We start from the raw sequence: 18,417 nt of genomic DNA, 5'->3' as shown, positions 1-18,417 counted from the left end.
CTCGTATTTGATACAAGTTGAAATGTATTTTAGTCCCTCCCTCTTATATTACAACTCAACTCTCAAAAACAAATATTTACTTCAACTCAACACTTTTATGATGTAATTGAACATAGTCTAGTCTAGTCTAGTCTAGTAGGAGTATAAGAACATGAAAGGCCCTCGAGATGCAGAAATCATAACTAATTCAAAAATTAACAAAATTGAGAGTTAATTAAATATTTAAAGTAGCATTGAAATTAATTTAGTATGAGATACAATTAATAGTTGGTGCCTTAGTAAAATAATTTTGTTAGGATTAAAGGTCGGATATATCCCTTTGATCATTAATCATGTTGATAGTATAATAGTGGTTCAAATGTCGTAGCATGGGCAGAATCTATGCATGTCTATAAGTTATGGATCATTCTTTGGCAGAAAGCAATTATAGTTTGTGGGGCTACTTCGATTTTCTTTCCTGTCTTTTTCCTATTCATGGATATTGGGAATATGGAAAATTTATGTCAATGAAAATTTAAGTGGTGAAATAAAGGTTTGCATGGCTATTGCTCTGTATTTTCAATAAAATGAATCTAGTAAGACAGAATGTGCAGGGGTTCGAAGCCACAAGAGCGTACATATCAGTTCCTATTTTGGTCACCTCTTCCAAATAATGATTATGAATAAAAAAATCAATGTATTATATTTCTTCTATCTCCTAAAAATAAAAATTCATTCCTATTTTAGTCCATTTTTCATAAATATAAACTTTCCACTTTAAAAATGAACCCTACAATTCACTAACATTACATCCATTACTTTTTCTATTCATCTCTCTTACTTAACCTATTTTTTCTCTAACTCTCTTTTATTTACCAATTTTATATTAATTTCTAAAGTTTTTCTTTTAAGAAACGGAAAGAATATTAAATTATATTGCCTCTGTCTGTGAAATGTTATCTACTTTTGCTATTGCCGTCTATCTATGAAATGTTTTTCCTTTTTTTCATTTATAGTAAAGGAAACTCCTTTTCCATTGACTTATATTCAAATTTTATTATAAAATTAATATATTAATATGAAATTCACGTTCCATTAACTTCTTCCATTCATGAATATTCCTATTTCTTAAAATTTGTATCGAGTCAAATATGAACGACCTATTGCCGAACCGACGGAGTGAATTGAATATTGGATATGTGTGACCGATCACTTTTAACGACGTAGTACGAGCACGTCTCAGAAAATATCAAGATCATATATTCTCTCTCCCTTCAAATTGTTAACATCTACATGCACAAGGTGAGTGACATCTGTCTACTTTTGGATAAATACACAACACTACGAGTTGACTAAGCATCTGAGTAAAACAAATACTTCCTCCCTTCCTCAAATGTTGTCTAATTTTGGTATTTTAGTTCGTCCATGAAAAGTTATTCACTTTACTTTTTTTCTAGTTTTAGTAAATAGTCAATATTTTTCACTAACTCTTTACACTCATATTCTATTATAAAATTAATATATAAATTAATATATAAATATGAGACCATCATTTCACAAACTTTTTCAACTCACTTTTCTTTATATTTCTTAAATCAGTGCCGAGTCAAACTTGAATAATATTTTATGGACAGAGCGACTACTGGTAAAAGATGTTTTCTTTTCTCTACCATCGAAATACTTCTCCACAAATACACGAGGATTATTTTCCCCCACCTCACCGGAAAATCATTGTGTTTCTACCGTCCAGCCATCGAGGATAGATAAATTGACTAAATAGTCACAAACTTTGAAGAACGTTTGGTTTTCCTACAAACTATAAAAGTTGTGCCAAAATCACGAACTTTATCAGGTCGTGCAAATTTCTCAAACTATCCGTCCCGGTGGCATATTTCCGTTAAAAACTTATCCCACGTGGCATGCCGAAGGCATGACTTGGCAAAATTTCTGGCTTAACCTTAAACTCAGGTAATATAACCCCTTTTTGGCTGATTTTGAAAGCGCAACCCCAATTCAATCGATGGAAAACGTAATCGACAAGAGTGAAATCGTCGACAAACGGTTTAGGGATGAAATCGGCGAAGTCAAAAACGATATCGTTTTGTGCCCAGTCAAAAATTTTATCAAGTCACGCCTCCATCATGCCACGTAGGATAAGTTTTTAACGGAAATATGTTGTCAGGTGGATATTTTGGGAAATTTGCACTCCGATAAAGTTCGTGACTTTAGGCGCAACTTTTATAGTTTGTGGGAAAAACCAAACTTTCTCCAAAGTTTGTGACTTTTTAGGCAATTTTCCCCCTAAGAATCGAATATGTGACGTCACTAGGGACACGCATTATTTTCTTTTTAAAATCACTTAGAACAAAAACAAATATCAAATCAAATGATAATGTTGAAGTACAAGGATCATTAACCAAAAACATTCTAACAACCTATGACGAATTAAAGGTTAAAACTTGACGACCTAAATCGAATAACATATTTAAGCCACCAAAATACATTTCAAACGAAACATAGATTTAAAAAAATAAAATCTCAAGGTATACGCATACTAGTGACTTGACCGATGCAGCAGGGTTGATCCAAGTATATAATTAATAGTAGAATTCATTTTATTAAGCTGTAATCTTTTTCAAGTTTTCGATATGAGATTTCCTTTCCAGTTTAACGAAAATGTCTCTCGATTCAGCTTTGATTGTGCATTCAACATTTAGTTATTTTAATAAAATTATTAATTTTTGGCTTACTCTTAATTTCATAAATCTCAATGATAATATTTAACCAATATATTTTTTTGTGTGAGCTGTTCTTAAAATAGTTTTAAATAAAGATTACAAAATAAAATTTGTTAACCAAAAATCGAATCCTAATGTTTTTGTAAAAATTGATAACCAAGTATGAATACAGCTTTCTGGCTGTCGCAATCTATCTGCATCCTCCTCCCTATACTTTGCCATATATGATATATCTTTGGATTTGATTTAATTAAGAGAGAAAGTGGGAGATATTATTGGTTAGAGTGATATAATCATATAATATAAATAACGTATAGTAGAATAGGGTCTTCTTCTAATGCTTATAACACTATAATTCAAAATTAAGACTAAATCTACCTCCTTAGATTTTGAAATGATTTTGAAATAATTTTGAAATGAGTGGATGAGATTAAAGCTCACAAATTTCAATAAATAGTAGACAAAATATCAACAAAATGGTAATATCGTCATTATGTTATCATATGATAATTTTCATGGGTGTTTTTTTTATATCAACTTAGTGTATTACAAATATCAACAATATGATATGAGAATATCAACACAAGTACACGAAAATATCAAAACAGTTTTATTGATATTTTACCTACATTATATTGAGATTTTGCATACAGTATATTAGATTTTTTTTGCATTTGTTCATAAAATCTGCTTATCAACATGTACGAAAATTGAAATATAATTTATCAAATTTCATCAACCGAACATCATCGGAACATATACAATTGAGATCTTGTTGGAATCCTTATAAAATTATCTTTAATTTGATATATTTTTTGCTAAAAAATAATTTAAATCGAGAGAGTTACGTAAATTTAAATTTTTAAGATATATTTTTTACGAAAAAATAATTTAAATCGATAGAGTTAAGTAAATTTAAAGTTTTAAGATGATTTTGATAAGAGAGAATTGACATTAATATCCTTTAAGTTTAACTTTATAATTTTTTAAATTAAAAATGTAATTCATGTGGTATTATTTCAACCACTAGATCTCCTAATCTAATGGCTACAATTTGATCTTAATTTGTTATTGCTAATTAGTTTTTTAAATTAAAAATATAATTTGTGGCATTATTTCAACAACTAATGGTTACAATTTGGTCTTAATTTGTGATGGCTAATTAGATAGCAATTCATCAGTTCTCTAATAGGATATCCCTAGTAGGATATTAGTAAGTACGAGATTCCAATTTTCCATGGCTCTATCAAATATATCCTAGTAAGATATTAGGTCATCTGCAACGCTGTCTCTTATCAGTCCCTTGACCGTCTCTTAAATTACTATTCTTGGGTCCCACTGTACTTTTTTACTCCATCTATTAACTAAGGGACGGAACCTGCAACCCTCCATCTCTTATCCGTCCCTTTAAATTACTATTCATTCAATTTCATTTTTTATTTTTATTTCCAACAAATTCAATTAATAAAAACACACTTCATTAAATAAAATAAAATTACAACATAAAATTTGTAAAATCCTAAAAAATTAAAAATACATAATTTAATAATTTCCTCTGTCAAATTTTGCCCAAATGTGCTCCATTAGATCATCTTGGAGTTGGGCGAGGGCGGTAGAGTCACGTGTCCTTGCCCGAATAGACAACCGTTCTTGTATAGACGGATGCACTCCACTTCGAGGCGGACTACTTGCGGTAGAGCCTTCAGGGTCGAACCAATTTCCCGCCTCTGGTCCTTCGTCTTGGCCAATCATGTTGTGCAAGATTATGCACGTGTACATGATGTCGACCATACTGTTCATGAACCATGTACGAGCCGGGGCTTTGATTATGTTGAAGCGCGCTTGGAGAACCCCGAACGCCCTCTCCACATCCTTGCGAGCAGTCTCCTGCTTCTGCGCAAAAAGTGTCTGCTTTGCGTTCACAGGCATGTTGCACGTCTTCACGAAGGTTGTCCACTTCGGGTAGATGTCGTCGGCAAGATAGTACCCCATTTTATACCGACGGTTGTTAGCGATGAAGTTGATGGCCGGCGCTTTACCATCCAAAACTTCGGCCAAGAGGTCGGATTGGTGGAGCACGTTTATATCGTTGTTCGATCCGGGGACCCCGAAGTACGCATGTCAGATCCATAGCCGGTAGTCGGCAACGGCCTCGAGTATAACGGTGGGGTGGGTGCCTTTGTGGCCGCTAGTGTACGAACCCCTCCACACCACAGGGCAATTCTTCCATTGCCAGTGCATGCAATCGACGCTGTCAAGCATCCCGGGGAATCCGTGCACTTCTTCGTGAAGGTGGAGCAGAAACTGACAATCTGTCGTGCTTGGCCTCCGGAGAAATTCGTCGGTGAAGGCTGCCCGGACGCCTTTGCAGAATTGGATCAAGCACATTCTCCCCCAGTGCTTTCTCCAATGTGGAGGTATTCGTTGAACACATCCGCCGTTTGTCCAGTCGCAAGTTGACGGATTGCTGCAGTACATTTCTGCAGCGTCGTGTGGCTGGGACGGCCGACGGCGTCGAACCTTTCTTGGAAGAACTCTTCTCGGGCTGCCAATGTATTTGCGATGTGGAGAAATAGCGGTTTCTGCATGCGGAAACGTCGACGGAAGTAGGTATCTCCCCAAACCGGGTTATCGTTGAAGTAGTCGCGGACTAACCTTGCGGCGGCTTCCTCCCGGTTACGATGGATGTAAGTCCGGGAGCGTCTTTGGGGCGGCGCGGCTTCCTCCGCATCCCGGCGTCGATCTTCTTCAAGTGATTCTTCCATTATTCGACGCATTTGCTCATATGGATCCATTAGATAGATTAACTTTGGGGGAAGAATAAAAGAGTTGATTTCAGATGAAAATTGGAGTTGAAAGAGAGATGATTTGAGAAGAATAGATGTGTGTTTGTGTGTGAAATGAGGATGAAATAGGAGTATTTATAGAGTAAAAAATAAAATAAATAGGAAAACGGTCGAAAACGGTAATATTACCGTTTTTCAATTTTTTTTATTAAATTCAAATTTAAAAAAATGATTTATTGCGTCAGCGTGACGAAACTCACTCGCGGGGTGGCGAGTGGGCGTCACGCATGGCGCGGGAGCGCGCCACGTCGCGCGCGCGTGTGGCGAGACCTCTCGCAGGCCGTCTCGGAGAGACGGGTGTCTCGGCGGGCTGGGGAGGCGACGGGACGCTACAACGCGTCCCGCGCGCATCTCATCACGGTCACGGAGGAACGGGCTTCGAGCCACCCGCGTAACGCGTTGCGAGTGGCCTCAGTAAGTACGAGATTCCAATTTTCCATTGCTCTGTCAACAATAAAATAAATATGAGGTCAACGTTTATCATCTCGCAAATCTTTATTATCTGATTTATGCATTTATTTTATGTATTGTGATTTGCAACGGATATGGTGAGCACGTAATAATTGGTGGTTTGATTAGTGTAGTTTTACTAGTTTATAGCAATATAGTACTACAAATTATTGCATGTGAACAAGATTTGTATCTATCAAAATGTCCAATTAATGGAATAGCTAAAGTTTAATATTGCTGGCAAATCGCCGGAAATTGCGACCCAGAGGAATAAGTTTTGAGAAATACTATTAGGCTTCGTTTGGTACACAGAATTGGAATTGGAATTGGAATTCCAAATCCTATGTTTGGTAAAATGAGAATTGATATGAAATTGAATTGACATGTTTGATAAATATACACACTTCACACATTTCACATGTTTGAAATATGTGTAGTGTGTGAAATGTGTGTAGTGTGTGAAATGTGTGAAACGTGTGTAGTGTGTGTAGTGTGTGAAATGTGTGTAGTGTGTAGTGTGTGTAGTGTGTGGTGTGTGAAATGTGTGAAATATGTGTAGTGTGTGAAATATGTGTAGTGCATGTAGGGCTGGGGAAAAATATCGAAATACCGATATACCGGCCTTATTGTACCGAAAAAATATCGAAAATACCGAATTTTTGGTATACGGTGATTTTCGGTACGGTATGATAGCTTACCGAAAGATTCTGGTAAGGTAACGGTACGAATTTTCAAATACCGCAGCATACCGAAATTCGGTATATACCTTAAATTAAGGTATATACAGTAAAAATATAAATACAATTATATATAAAATATAGTTTATATAATTTTTTGTATTATAAAATCTATTGTGCAATATAAATATAATTATGAATAAAATATATTCAATATATTTTTAAATTATAAAATATAAATAATATTCAAAAACCTCAAATTTTCTATTTTAATTGATGTTGAAAGTCAGGTATACCGCAAAAGTAAGGTATACCGAACTTCGGTACGGTATCGGTATGGAAATTCGCCATATCGAAAATAAGGTATACCGAAGTTCAGTATACCGAAAACTTTGGTAAGGTAAAGGTATGACTTTTTCACATACCGTATTTACGGTAAGGTATACGGTATGGTGGTTTCAGTAAGGTATACCGTACCTACCCACCCCTAAGTGTGTGAAATGTGTGAAGTGTGTGTACTGTTTGAAGTGTGTGAAATGTGTGTAGTGTGTGAAATATGTGTTGTGTGTGAAACATGTGTAATGTGTGAAATATGTGAAATGTGTGTAGTGTGTGAAATGTGTGCAGTGTGTGTAGTGTGTGAAATGTGTAAAATATGTGTACTGTGTGAAACGTGTGTAGTGTGTGAATATTTGGAATTCCACTACTTTTGATATGGAATTCAAATTGTGAAATTGGAGGATTACCAAACACTAGATTTGGAATTGAAGGCTTCAATTCCAATTCCGCGCCTCCAATTTCGTGTACCAAACACAGACTTAGTACTTTCTCCGTTTCTTCACACTTTTTTTATTAATTAGTTAATGTTTTGTATTGATAATTAATTCCATATATTTAACACTTTCTCCGTCCCATAAAAAATATGAGCATATGATATACCACGGAAATTAAGACAATATTAGTAAAGTATGAGATGGGAGGAGAATAGTAGTTATGGTAGGGTTAGTGCATAGTGGGATCCATATTATTATTAGTGTTTTGATGTTGGTATAAGTTGTAAATAACTTGATGTATAGAATAGAAATAATAAATTCGGATAATTTTTCATAAATGAAAATGCTCATATTTTTATGGAACGGTCGAAAATGAAAGTACACATATTTTAGGGGACGGAGGGAGTGCCATTTTAAATTATTTAGCATATTATAATTATTATTATTCTTTTAATAAATATTTTAACTATTATTATGTCAATTTGTTAATTCATTTATTATTTCAATTACTTGAATGAATTTAACTAATTGATATAATTTCAAAATCCTAATAATTTTTTTATATTTCTTTACATAGAAAAGTAATCTATCGGGAATCATATTCTCTAGAATCAGAATCTTTAACAAACTTAAAAAAATAAAGAGAGTGTGTCAGTTAGGACAGAAGGAGTATTATCTTTCTTAAAAAACAATCCCATAATTATAGTTTGACTAATGTATTCTTACTATTTTGAATATACTAGAAATAATAAATTTAATTAAATATGTTTATCAAAAGAAACATTTTTATCCGAAATTCACAAGATTAGCATCAATGGGATCAATATTTACTTTTTTGATTCTATTAATTTTTCGTTAAATATTTTTTTATTACCAACAAAGTTAAAAAAAGGTAAATTTTCGTGAGTTTAAATATGTACGTCTTGAAACTCAAAGCAAATTATGTATTACACACAATAATTTGGAAAGGTTTTTAATATTTAAATATATACTTGGGATTGGGATGTAATCAAATGCAAACTCTAAATATGTACAAATTTCAAATTATGCTTTGGATTATTAAAAAATGTTAACAGATGATAAAATAATAACAACAAAAATTGTTAACACAATATCAACGGTTGATAATGTGTTTGACATTTTTTGTTACTGTTATTTTATTATTTGTTGACATTTTCTAACGGTCCAGATTATATTTGGAGTTCGTACAGTATTTACCTTTTGCATTTTATCACTACACCTTACTTATAGTTATATTTTGTTTAGAATTTAGTTATAATATTTTATTAAGAAAATAAAATTTTATCAATATTATTTGTAGTAAATCGATTTGAATTTCTTTTACGGAGATATTGTAAAATCATTTGATTTTTCGACACATGTTAAGTGCTATTACACAAAAGTACAGCTGGTCTCTCTCTTCAGCCAATATAATTATACCCAAATAAACGATTCATTCGTTTTAAAGGTTTTCTTAACATTTCCTTAATTTTGATTTGGCGGTGATTTTTAATTTGAACTTACTAATATTACAAATATAGTTTTTGCTTTTATATTTGGGTTGTCCATAATTAATAATTGAAGTTTTTCAGTAACTTAATTAAGCTTACTCACATGTCTTCAAAAATAGGCATAGTGATATGTCTACCAACAACATCAAATGTTTTTAAACCGCTGAAAATCAACATATTTCATGTAAATTGTCCGAATATTATTTTGTTCGCACTATTAAATAAAAACGAAGAATAAGTGCAAACTATTATTGTAATCTTTTAAGTTTCGAGAAAAAATTATACAATGAACTCAAAATTGGAGCTACTACATAGAGAATAACTCCAATTTCGACGAGTGGTTTAATCAAATGATATTTAGAATGTTGATAGTAGTGAACAGATTATATACTTTTCCATCCCATAAAAATAAAGATATTTTTTTCCATTCATTTTACAAAATTACTCCATTCCATAAAATAAAAGATATTTCTCTTTTCCATTCATTCTATTAAAATACTCCATTTCCATATATATAAAGTTTTAACTAACTCATTACCTATATACATAAGATAGTTTATACAATTATAACTTAGCATTAAACATTAGCTAGTACTCCCTCCGTTCCAAGGAAGATGATTCATTTCTTGAGCAGTATGAGATTTTATGCAGCTTTATTTTGTGTGTAGGGTGTTTCTATTTTTAGTAATGTGTCATCTTGATTGGGATAAACCAAAAAGGGAAGTGAGTTATCTTCAGTAGGACGGAGGGAGTAATAATGTAGATCACATTATCTACTAATGCTATTTGAATTACCCTTCTTTTCTTCTCTCTTACTTTACCAATTATACATTAACTCTTATGCTGTCCCAAATACCCTTCTCCTTCCTTATTTTTTGGAGAAAAGGCGGATCCTAACAAAATCGATAAAACTGAAAAAATCCGAGTGGATGGAAAGAAAAATGAATTCCACTTTCGATTTATAGAGACCTATTTTTATGGGGCTCAGAGAGTATATAATATACTCCCTCCGTTTCGGAAAAATATAAACTATTTTTTTTAGTCTGTCCCTAAAATGTATGAACTTTCTAATTTTGAAAATTTTGTTCTCCCTGATGAGGTGGAACTCATTCTCTACTAACAATACTTTAAAAACTTTTCTTTTTATCTTTTCTTTATTTTTTCAACTATGCATTAAAATTTGTGCCAAATCAAATATTATAGGGCTGGAGGGAGTAGCTTTGAATAATATGTTCTAGACAAAACGATCGATGCAGAGAGTTATTACCATTGAATTAAACTAAACAAAAACTTCACGTTGATCGAGGTTTGGTTATAGCTGGATCAATATTTTATGGATCAGTTTAATTTAATTATTTATCAATTTATTTTCGAGGAATTGAATGGGCTGGATTCTTGATCACAATTCAGCCGCTCAAATATTCATTCTTGACTTGGTCTGATTTTATATATTTGTTATACATGTTTGAATAATAACATATTTACTAAACAATTGTTAGGACAAAACTGCCGGCTTTTATATTTGCTTTCAATTTTATAAACAAGAATTCATGTTACCTTCTTCAGTCCAAGTCGAACAAAACGTCTCTATCTCTGATAACATCAACTAATCTTCCAACTGCATATTTACATATTAAGAGGGTGAAGAGCAGGGGCATAGCCAGAAAATCACGCCACAGGGAGGATTATATCCAGAGTAATTTTATGAATTTTAATAAGGGGGCATTTAGTGAAGAAGTTGATATATATTTGAAAATTTATACCAAAATATAGAAGGATGAGTGGGGATGAGGAGGGGCAGTTGCCCCATCTAGACATAGGCTAGCTACGCCCCTGGTGAAGAGTTTGTATTTCCAGAGTTGATACACATTGAATTTTAATGGCCATGGCAACTGATGATTCAACTGAAAGCGATTACAAGAAAAATATAAGTTCCCATATACCACAACACATGTCAATTTAATTTGTTCTAGTATATCTGTATCGGACTAAGAGCAACTCCAAAGGAAGAGGTAAATGAAAAATAAACGTGCAGGTAGATACAAGGACTGCCGAAGAGAAGGCGATCGATGATTGGTTGCCAATCACTTCTTCACGAAACGCGAAATGGTGGTACTCGGCTTTTCACAATGTCACAGCCATGGTTGGAGCTGGAGTTCTCAGTCTCCCTTTTGCCATGTCTGAGCTAGGATGGTAAGTTTTGAAACTTCTGCAGAAAATATGACTTGAAATTGAACGATTTCGGGTTATTTTCAGGGGCCCCGGAGTGGCAGTGATGATCATATCTTGGATTATCACCCTCTACACATTGTGGCAGATGGTTGAGATGCATGAAATGGTACCTGGCAAGAGGTTTGACCGATATCACGAGCTCGGACAGCATGCTTTGGAGAGAAGCTCGGGCTGTACATCGTCGTGCCTCAGCAGCTTGTTGTTGAAGTTGGAGTGGACATTGTGTACATGGTCACAGGAGGGAAATCACTCAAGAAATTCCATGATTTGGTCTGTGATGACTGCAAAGACATCAAGCTTACCTATTTTATAATGATCTTCGCCTCCGTCCACTTTGTCCTCTCACATCTCCCCAACCTCAATGCCATCTCCGGCGTGTCTTTGGCTGCAGCAATCATGTCCTTGAGGTATATAGGATCCTGTTAGGTTAATAACTATCTTAAATTGATATCTGACAACTATGTCAACAACCTACGTTATTGATGTCAACATGAAGACATTTATAAGTCAACTAAATGTAGTTGAGTTACGTATGTCTTCTGTTGACATGTAAAATATCAATAGTTGTCAGTTATCAATTTAAGATAGTTATCAACTGATCATATCCTGAGATACATATATATTTATATACTATGAAACTTTCTACAACTTACCTATGATCTGACATGATAATTTTGTGTTGTGTGGGAAGCTATTCTACGATTGCGTGGGGGGCTGCGCTGAAAAAGGGCGTTCAACCAGACGTGCAATATGGTTACAGATCCAAAAGCACAGCTGGTACTATTTTCAACTTCTTCAGCGCTCTGGGAGATGTGGCTTTCGCCTATGCCGGGCACAATGTTGTCTTGGAGATTCAAGCCACCATCCCTTCGACAACGGAGAAGCCTTCCAAGGGGCCCATGTGGAAGGGAGTCATCGTTGCTTACATTGTTGTCGCCCTGTGCTACTTCCCTGTCGCATTCATTGGATACTGGATGTATGGCAATGAAGTATAAGACAACATTTTGATATCATTAAACAAACCAACTTGGCTCATCGCCATGGCTAACATGTTCGTCGTGGTACATGTTATTGGAAGCTATCAGGTGAAATGAAACTCAGTGTGTTTTATCATTTTCGTGTAATTCAGTAATTCGACATACATATATCAAAGGAAGTCATCGAATCACAAGCTGTGTGTGGATGCAGATATACGCGATGCCAGTTTTTGACATGATAGAGACTCTCCTAGTCAAGAAACTACGCTTCAAGCCAACCTGCTACCTGCGCTTCATCACCAGAAACATCTATGTCGGTACGTTAAGCTACCGCATTCAAACTCCATTCCGTAAGATGATTGTTATGTTATGCCTTAAAAAGAATGCTTATATCAATGTTTCAGCATTCACAATGTTTGTTGCCATTTCATTCCCTTTCTTTGGCGGACTCCTCGGATTCTTTGGGGGATTTGCCTTCGCACCAACCACATACTTTGTGAGTACAATTAAACTGCTTATATTGTTTTTGCATTTTATAGATTGAATGTATTTTGTTAGCATAATATCTAAAATGCTCAAAACTTTCCTACAGCTACCTTGTGTCATGTGGCTTGCTATCTATAAACCAAAGAGGTTCAGCTTATCTTGGATCACTAACTGGGTGGGTTTCTACTCATAATATCTTATGTTCTTACATATCTTTGTCTTATCACTAGCTGATGGTTTTTGGGATTTCGGAACTCAGATTTGCATCATTCTCGGAGTCCTTTTGATGATTATAGCACCAATAGGCGCGCTAAGGTCAATAATATTACAAGCAAAGACCTACGAGTTCTACTCCTAAGCATCTACAGATTGATGTGTCTTGCTGGTTGAGAAGGCTCGATCAGTGAAGAAATTTGGATGTTTTAAACCAAGATGGATGTGTCGATTGCTAAGCGAGGAGTGGAGGGCTCATTGACTCCTCCAGCAATTCAATGCTTACAAATTTATCTCTGAATTTATTCTGTGTATAAACCTGTTTGCTTGTGTTCTAGACTTATAGTGCTTTTGTTAATGAATAACAGTATTAAATACAATGATACAATCATATGCTAGCAAATGACTATGTGACTGTTTTGATTTTCATGTTCTAGTTTGCTTTTAATCAACACATAACATGCTGCGGAAATGCAATGCAAGACGTTGACTACATGTAGGCAATTAGATAGATAGTCTAACCGAAACATGAGGAAGCATGTCCTTTGATACCCTAGACTCTTCAGAATACATTACAAATACAAAGAGAATAATACAATATATAATGAAACAGAATAAAACAAAGTAATATCATATGTCAAGGCGACGTACCATGAATTCCAAAACTAGTAGAGTAGAAAATTGCATTTGGCTGGTGAAGCTGTCCTCGAAATTATCGTTCCTCACTCGCCGAGCTGGAGAGATGAAGCATATCATATTTGCAATAGAGTACAAAATAATAAAATGAAGGATGGAGAAATCTAAGACTGCATAATCTATCCTTGCTCAAGGATGAGGTTAATTTATTGGTTGCATAATGCATACAAGATTAAATCTTGTCCAATGTGAGCCTGCATCTCTATGTGTTGTTAATCTCTATGAATTTCGGACATTACGATACCTTCTATAACCAGCTATACACTCAAAGATCAATTTGTATGACAACAAAAAACAGCACCTAAGTTTATTATAGATAGGAATCACTCATTGTTGATGACAATACAAAGTTCGGAATCTTGAACTAGTGTGAATACCGCTTACCTAGAAGACTTGTCTGCCTCATTTGTCTGCTGCAAGAAGCATCCCTCCAACAGGCAAACCAATATTTATTCATTTAAAATCTATGTGCTAATATACGACATCTAAATAAGAGCCATTGTGTAGTTTCCTACATCTTCTCTCCATTTCTGTGCTACAACACCATGGCAACGAAGGAAGCAGCCGATGACAATGTTTCTATCCCTGCTTCAACACCAGCAGATGGAGAGACATACAGAGCAACAAAAGTAACTGTCATTCTGTCTCCATAGAACATAAATTATACACTTGTGTTTTTGCACATAAAAGACCTGGCTCACTGGATCTCGATATATTATAGTTTCACACAATTCATCATCACCACTAACTGTTATAGAGAGAATTGTGTGGAGAAAGTTCCAACACCAACCATTTCAATTTTTCCATACTTAACAGAACATCTTTATACTCCATTTCAATTACATGGTCTGACTGTTTCGTATCGCTGATTATAGGATGATTACCGGTCAGTGGAGCAAAAGGCAATAGATGACTGGCTTCCAATTACTTCATCACGGAATGCAAAATGGTGGTACTCAGCTTTCCACAATGTTACAGCCATGGTTGGAGCAGGTGTCCTAAGTCTTCCTTATGCCATGGCAGCTCTGGGATGGTAAGCATGCCTTCAACCTGAGGACAACTTTGTTTGTTTCGGTAAAGCTTAAGCTTTGCGTTATGCTATATTTAGTCTCAAGCTTTCATTTGGTTAAATTGGATCACTAGACAAGGATCCAACTGAACCAATGAAAGTTTTAGCATCCCATTATAAAAAAATAGAACGTTATAAAAAAAATGAAAGTTCAGAAACCTATCAATATATTGCTCCTTTATATTTTCAATTCTCCCATCAAAACCTATTCCTTATTCCATAACTTGTGACTTTAGGGGACCAGGAGTTGCCATTCTAATTCTCTCATGGATCGTCACATTATACACTTTGTGGCAAATGGTTGAGATGCATGAGATGGTACCAGGAAAACGTTTTGATCGATACCATGAACTTGGCCAGCACGCATTTGGTGAAAAGCTTGGCCTTTACATCGTAGTACCTCAGCAGTTAGTCGTTGAAGTTGGTGTCAATATAGTTTACATGGTAACTGGAGGCAAATCGCTGAAGAAATTCCACAAAACTGTGTGTGGAAGCTGTAAGGATATCAAAACTACTTACTTCATAATGATATTCGCCTCTGCCCATTTTGTTCTCTCCCATTTGCCAAACTTCAACTCAATCTCTGGGATATCTTTAGCTGCAGCTGTCATGTCTTTAACGTAAGTGTTCATTATCTTTAACCAAGCCCTCCTCAATTAGAAACTAATGCAAGATCACAAAAGGTACAATGATACTCACTTTCTTTTCCAAATAAACAGTTACTCTACAATAGCATGGACAGCTTCCATTCACAAGGGAGTCCAAAAGGGAGTTGAGTACAGCTATCCTGCATCCAGCAGAGCTGGAAAAGTTTTTGACTTCTTCACCGCCCTGGGGGAGGTGGCGTTTGCCTATGCCGGACACAATGTGGTGCTGGAGATTCAGGCAACTATTCCATCAACAAAAGAGAAGCCCTCAAAGAAGCCCATGTGGAAAGGTGTGCTTGTTGCCTACTTCGTTGTTGCATTGTGTTACTTCCCCGTTGCTCTTATAGGCTACAGGATGTTTGGGAACCAAGTCGAGGACAACATACTTCTGTCGTTAGAGAAACCTGCATGGCTCATAGCAGCAGCTAACATGTTTGTGGTTATCCATGTTATTGGAAGTTACCAGGTTCAGTTTTCATTGCTTATTGAAATATTTTCTCTTTTTCAACCACTTCTCGACCAGTAAACAGGAATTCGATTTTCTTACATTGGATCCCATTCTCTGCAGATTTATGCCATGCCAGTTTTTGACATGATCGAAACTATGTTAGTAAAAACACTGAGGTTCAAACCAAGCTTTTGGCTTCGTTTCATCTCACGCAACATATACGTAGGTAGTATTACCAACCAATCCCACACCCTCTCCCAAACTGAAGTATTTGCTAGTTTGAAGTTCTCATATGTAAAAGTTTTAGCAACCTTAACTCTAAATGTTTTCCCCAGCATTTACTATGTTCATTGCTATAACATTCCCATTCTTTGGTGGGCTGCTGGGATTTTTTGGAGGTTTTGCTTTCGCCCCGACAACTTACTTTGTAAGTAATTCTGAAACTCAGTTGTGAATACTGCATAATTGGCTGAGTCTTCTATTATCTCTCTATTTCAGTTGCCCTGTGTTATGTGGCTGGCAATCTATAAACCTAAAAGATTCAGCTTATCTTGGTTCACCAATTGGGTAAGTAAAGCACGAAGTCTATAGCACTAAAAGTAGTATGTCTAATCATCTGCTTTATTTTCAGATTTGCATTATTCTTGGACTTATGTTGATGATACTCTCACCCATTGGAGGCTTAAGAAATATAATCCTGAAGGCTAAGGACTACGAATTTTACTCTTAAGCACTTTCACCCCTTTCTCTAGAATAAGGGTAAGAATGTAGTAGCAACGAATTCTGATGGCTTTAAAACATGATTTATGCACTGAATGTGGATAAATATGAATTTTAAAGGGGAATATAGCAACCAAGAAAAGAATTAAATACCCAGGGTTCATTTCAAAGTTGTATTTTCTCCTTATGATTAATAAATAAGCCGTATAGAAACCGAAACACTACTATTATGTTCCTCAAAAGTAGAAACAATAAAACTTGATTAAAAATAGAAGGACTAAACCTGCACTCAGGATATTACGTAGGATATGCAAAGGGAATTACTTCATTAATGCTTAGAGTGTATATTGTGCATAATGTAAAACATGACAAACACACACACAAATAGATATGCATTTTACAAGACAAAATTCTGAAATGACATGTTGGTTGTAGAACTAATTGACCTCAGTAGGAAACAATAACAACAACAACAACATATTAAAAACTTAGATTTAAAAAAAAGGTGAATCAAAAGAATAAAGGTAAACCAACTCTCCACCAAGAAAAAGAAAGATTCTCCTAAAAACCATCAAACAAGAATTTTTAATCACTTGTAATAATTTAAGTTTGGTTACTCGCTCATTCACAGGCCCTATACATCTATTTCTTATTTTCACCAGCAAGAAAAATCAAAATGCATTAAAAACATACAAGAGAATAGAGCGCATAAAACGGTGGAGGCATAAGATCAAACACCTTAGCTGCAATGTCCACATCCGAGCTCATCGCGCTGGCCATTATAGTGGGCGATGAAGATGAGATAGTGGAGAATAGGCAATGTAATCCAAGACGAGATTTTGCAAACGAGGAAATTTGCCATTTCCAGAGACATTTTTTATCGTTGCAAATTTGAAATAACAGTACTCCGTTTTTCTTTTATTTCAAATATGGCGTAGGTTAATAAAAAAATCTTGAATATCGATATTTACAAAATTCTTAGAGCATCTCCAGTAAGACTGGACGTCAAATAGCCCTCAAATAGCCTTCACACTGCCACATCATCAGCACTACAATTCTCCTGCCACATCAGCTTGTCACATCAACTGGACATCAAATAGCCCTCACATAGCCTTCACACTACTTATCCACATCACTACTAACAATTATATAATTTAATTTACACTCGTATCAACATACGGAATTTAATTTACGAGTCAAATACATTTAAATTGAATAATACTATTAAAATTTCAAAAAGTACAATAATTTAAAAAAATACATTTAAAAAAATTACATTTAAAAAATTTACATAAATTTACATAAAAACTAACGTCTTGCAATCCTCCGCGCCCACAACTCTTCAACTAAATCCTTTTGGAGTCGAATATGAGCCTCCGTCTGACGCATGTCGGCATGTGCTTGGAGGAGGGCTTCTTCATCGTGAGGTACCCCACCTCGTACGTTGGCGGTGGCGACGTCGTGGCTTGGACCGGCCTCATTATCGTCGTTGGCCCAATCAGTCAGTTGTACACCTTCATCTTCGACAATCATGTTGTGCATGATAATAAAGGCGTACATTATATCAGCAATGCAGTCGACATTCCACAAACGCGTTGGTCCCTTAACTGCAGCCCATCGAGCCTGAAGCACACCAAATGCGCGCTCCACGTCCTTTCGCGCCGACTCCTGCCGCGTCGCAAAGTAGGCCTTCTTCGCATCTGATGCGCACCGGATCGTCTTCACAAAGACGGGCCACCTAGGGTATATCCCATCCGCCAAGTAGTAGCCCATATCATGCTGGTTGTCGTTGGCGACAAAACTGATGGCCGGACCGACGCCCTGGCACTGCTCGTTGAAAAGGGGTGACGAGTTGAGGACGTTTAGGTCGTTGTTCGAACCGGCTATCCCAAAATACGCATGTCAAATCCACAACCGGTAATCAGCTACGGCCTCGAGGATCATCGTGGGATTTT

At 35.5% G+C, this 18,417-nt stretch overlaps 2 protein-coding genes, 1 long non-coding RNA gene and 1 pseudogene across 3 annotated transcripts; 3 read left to right on the top strand and 1 right to left on the bottom strand.

Annotated features, from left to right (window-relative positions):
• The first annotated feature begins 10,770 nt into the window (after nucleotides 1-10,770).
• Nucleotides 10,771-13,280, top strand: LOC121774979 (annotated as a pseudogene).
• Nucleotides 10,889-11,995, bottom strand: LOC121774980. Its single transcript, XR_006045081.1, has 3 exons — nucleotides 11,860-11,995; nucleotides 11,509-11,625; nucleotides 10,889-11,401 (listed from the first exon to the last, which is right to left on the bottom strand). It is a non-coding gene; the product is annotated as an uncharacterized LOC121774980 (long non-coding RNA).
• An 843-nt stretch (nucleotides 13,281-14,123) lies between the features above and the next one.
• LOC121774312 (lysine histidine transporter 1-like) lies at nucleotides 14,124-15,271 on the top strand. Its single transcript, XM_042171209.1, has 3 exons — nucleotides 14,124-14,207; nucleotides 14,454-14,611; nucleotides 14,884-15,271. Exons 1-3 carry the CDS (start codon nucleotides 14,124-14,126, stop codon nucleotides 15,269-15,271), a joined length of 630 nt encoding a protein of 209 aa, XP_042027143.1.
• Nucleotides 15,272-15,313: 42 nt separating this feature from the next.
• Nucleotides 15,314-17,372, top strand: LOC121774311 (lysine histidine transporter 1-like). The gene has a single exon (XM_042171208.1). It carries the CDS (start codon nucleotides 15,314-15,316, stop codon nucleotides 15,818-15,820), a length of 507 nt encoding a protein of 168 aa, XP_042027142.1. The 3' UTR covers nucleotides 15,821-17,372.
• The last annotated feature ends 1,045 nt before the right edge of the window (nucleotides 17,373-18,417 follow it).

Source organism: Salvia splendens, chromosome 17 (assembly GCF_004379255.2).
Source record: "Salvia splendens isolate huo1 chromosome 17, SspV2, whole genome shotgun sequence".
NCBI lineage: Eukaryota > Viridiplantae > Streptophyta > Magnoliopsida > Lamiales > Lamiaceae > Salvia > Salvia splendens.
The sequence above is the reverse complement of the archived record's forward strand: the minus strand, read 5'-3'. Positions and strand labels throughout refer to the sequence as shown.

What these genes read in the sequence shown, in the direction of transcription:
- LOC121774312 (XM_042171209.1), top strand. Translation starts at nt 14,124, where the DNA reads ATGGCAACGAAGGAAGCAGCCGATGACAATGTTTCTATCCCTGCTTCA. An exon ending in AGACATACAGAGCAACAAAA is followed by an intron (nt 14,208 to 14,453) that starts GTAACTGTCATT and finishes CGCTGATTATAG; the next exon opens with GATGATTACCGGTCAGTGGA. An exon ending in GCCATGGCAGCTCTGGGATG is followed by an intron (nt 14,612 to 14,883) that starts GTAAGCATGCCT and finishes TTGTGACTTTAG; the next exon opens with GGGACCAGGAGTTGCCATTC.
- LOC121774311 (XM_042171208.1), top strand. Translation starts at nt 15,314, where the DNA reads ATGCAAGATCACAAAAGGTACAATGATACTCACTTTCTTTTCCAAATA.